Consider the following 3063-nt stretch of genomic DNA (forward strand, 5'->3'; position numbering starts at 1 on the left):
TTGTAATGGGCTGCGCCCGTGGAGTGAAAGCACGTGATTGTATCACGTGCCTACATCACGTGCCTATATCACACCGCTTAGTTAGAACTTACTCGTACGAAGAGTAGAGAAGCAAGGTATAAAGAGAGAGGTGTCGTACGACAGCTTAACTCTTCTTATCTTTCTTCTTCTGTACTATAGGTTAATGCAAACTCGTTCGAAGGCCTCTTCGCCCATAACACTGAAAGCTATAGTTCTGCGCTAAATAAGTAGCTTAGGATGGGCTATAGTACTCCTAGATCGACATATACTATATTGATAGATAGAATAATAATAAACGCTTAAAGGCGATTAACTCGATATTCTAGTGGTACTAGAACGCCGCCTGATATTACGTCTTTCTATTAGATGTCTCGCTATCAGCTACGGCGGACACGTCCTAACATAGCGACTAGGAGACGTTCTAGAAGAGCGAATAGTTCACTTAAGGCTAGACGCTCTAAGAGCTGGTCGCGCTAGTGTTAGTTGGGTTCTTCTCGTGTAAAGGATAGCGCATAGGCGATAAAATATTACTTAATTAACTACTATATAATATTACCTACTTAGAGTTCTTAACGTCTCTATACTTATAACCTATAGAGAAGGAAAGGAGTGCGTATTAAAGAGGCTACAGACTAAAGTTGAGGGAGCAGGCAACGCGCTATTAATTATTCTATTCTTACGAAACTAGTCTTTTATAGGCCGCGAACCACAGCTTATAGAGCTAGAAGCGAAGCTCTTTAGTAATATATAGACTAATACTACGCTAGTAATTATTAGCCCTAGCGGAATAGGCAAATCGTAGCTCGTACTCAAGGCTGCCTTTAGAATAAAGTAAAATAGTAGAGGCTACCTATTGTAATGGCGCAGGCAGGACTAGTCGGATCAGTACTGGCAGTAGCGTCACTCAGAGGCATATGGGAGTGCGTGGGACATCAAACGAGCCTTGATTCGAATAGACACCTATAGGCCTTGTACGAAAGGATATCAAAAGTCTACAGAACTAGCTACCACAAGTGTCTCCTTATATGTCTATCCTAGTCGGATCCGAGTCGGGTCCGACTTTAAGAACGATTGACGGAGAGAAGGGAGCGACGGATACTTCCTCCGATCCGGCTCTGGGATGGGTCCGATACTTAGCAGTGTTGTAACAGCGTTACACTTAGTTTTCTAGATAGACTTGAGCGATAGAGATAGCCTCTATTAGTATTATGCCATCGTTACGTACAAGCTTAGTATTTCTAAGTTTAACAATAACTAGGTAGATATAAAGCAGATCGTAAAACGCTGTGTAGTAGGAATAAGTACGCGAAAGTATTTACTAGTCTTCGACAACGTGGAGCGTACTACTATATAGCTAAGTAGCTTATCTATAATAGAAGCTACTAGAATAAACTTAGCTAAATTTCTGCTATACTCTAATCTATATTCTATTATCTTTATGATAATAGAGACTAATATAGCTAAGGCGCTTACTCTTTAGAACGTTATAGCGTTGTATAAGCTAATGTAACGGGTCGAGCCCTATTAGACTGCGCACGCAACTACAACGCGCCCACCGCGCCAAAAGGGCTGGCACAAGATATCAGGGCATGCTGATATTGTTGCGTAGTTGATACATAAGATGGCCGCCGCCATCTGAACTGTGATGGGCTGGATAGCCCATCACAGTTAACGCTAGACACGGCGCTAAGGATGCTATAAAGCCGCCTAGCAACGCTGTTCTCGAATACTAAGTAATAGGTTGCTATATAGTTGCTAAAGGAGCTGTTATATCTGCCTCTAGTAATCGCGTAAGCGGCAGCGTGCATAAACGCTAGTAATATAACCGTGTAGTAGTACTAATTACAGCTAGACTAGTATAAAGATGCAGCTCTTAAGTACAGAGGTGAATTTTCTGAAGGCGAGCAGCAGGAGTGTATTCTAAGAAATACTATAGCTACTATACTATCTCTCTCTATAAACTAAGTCTATAACAGCGATACAGTTGCTATAGACTATCTTTTTATTGCTGTATGCATAGATTGAAAGGACATCTCCCTTGATCTCCTAGAAGCAGCTTCACTACGGGCCCGTGAAGATGCCGTTAAAGTGCTTAATAAGTATGCGCTCGTCACTAGACGACCTGCCGAATTAGTACTAGACGTCTATCGACTAGTGCATGATATTCTACGTACTAAATTATAAGGTCAGGGACAGCTCCAACAATGGACTTAACGCGTTATTATAAAGCTGGTTGAGGTGTTTCCAAACGACGATCACAGTAACAGAAGTAAGTGGAGGCGCTTGCTTCCGTATGCTCTGTTCGCTCTATCGCATAGTTAGATAGAGGATAGTAACGAGGAGAGATTAGATCTTGCATGGAAATGTGCTACGAGTCTATACAATGATGGGAGATATAAAGAGGCTGAAGAGCTAGACGTGCAAGTGATGCAGATGAGGAAGAGAGTGCTTGGCGACGAGCATCCTAACACGCTGACCAGCACGAACAATCTCGCCTTCACGCTGCAGTCGCAAGCTCGCCGCGAGGAGGCTCTTGCACTGATGGAAATATGCGTCTAATCGCGCCAGCAGGTCCTTGGCGAGCAACACCATGATACACAGTCGTCGCTTGACACGTTGCATTGCTGGCGAGCAGAGTATATTGACGAGAGCCTATAACTTTATCTGCGTACGTAATGTAAATCTCAAAGCTAGATACTATAACTCACCTAAACTATATAACTATAACTTTTAAAAGTAACTAGTCTTATAGTAATACGCAGTAGTGAATCCTCATAACACTAGATGTCTCGTAAAAGGGTTGTCTACTCCGCACAACAAATCTACGCAGCTCGGCAACGAACCTTATACTAGAAGTGGGTGTCAGGTAATATAGCTGCCTACAAACCGGGAATAAGAGCTGCCTGAGGCAAGGATCTCAGTGCCAGAGTCCTTAGCTACAGCACGTAATACGGCTCGCAGACACCTCAGCACGCTACTACTGTAAAATGTCGCTTATAATGCACGGCCGATCACATGCGTTTCGACGATCTTGCTGTCCGC

The 3063-nt window shown here is 43.1% G+C and overlaps 1 protein-coding gene across 1 annotated transcript; it reads right to left on the reverse strand.

The window, feature by feature from the left end:
- Positions 1-2199: 2199 nt before the first annotated feature.
- Positions 2200-2643, reverse strand: COCSADRAFT_165887 (uncharacterized protein; the record flags this gene model as incomplete). The annotated part of the gene is made up of 2 exons (XM_007707993.1): positions 2200-2328; positions 2509-2643. The coding sequence occupies 2 exons, from the start codon at positions 2641-2643 to the stop codon at positions 2200-2202; spliced, it is 264 nt and encodes an 87-aa protein (XP_007706183.1).
- Positions 2644-3063: the final 420 nt, after the last annotated feature.

This window comes from Bipolaris sorokiniana, assembly GCF_000338995.1.
Source record: "Bipolaris sorokiniana ND90Pr unplaced genomic scaffold COCSAscaffold_80, whole genome shotgun sequence".
Lineage (NCBI taxonomy): Eukaryota > Fungi > Ascomycota > Dothideomycetes > Pleosporales > Pleosporaceae > Bipolaris > Bipolaris sorokiniana.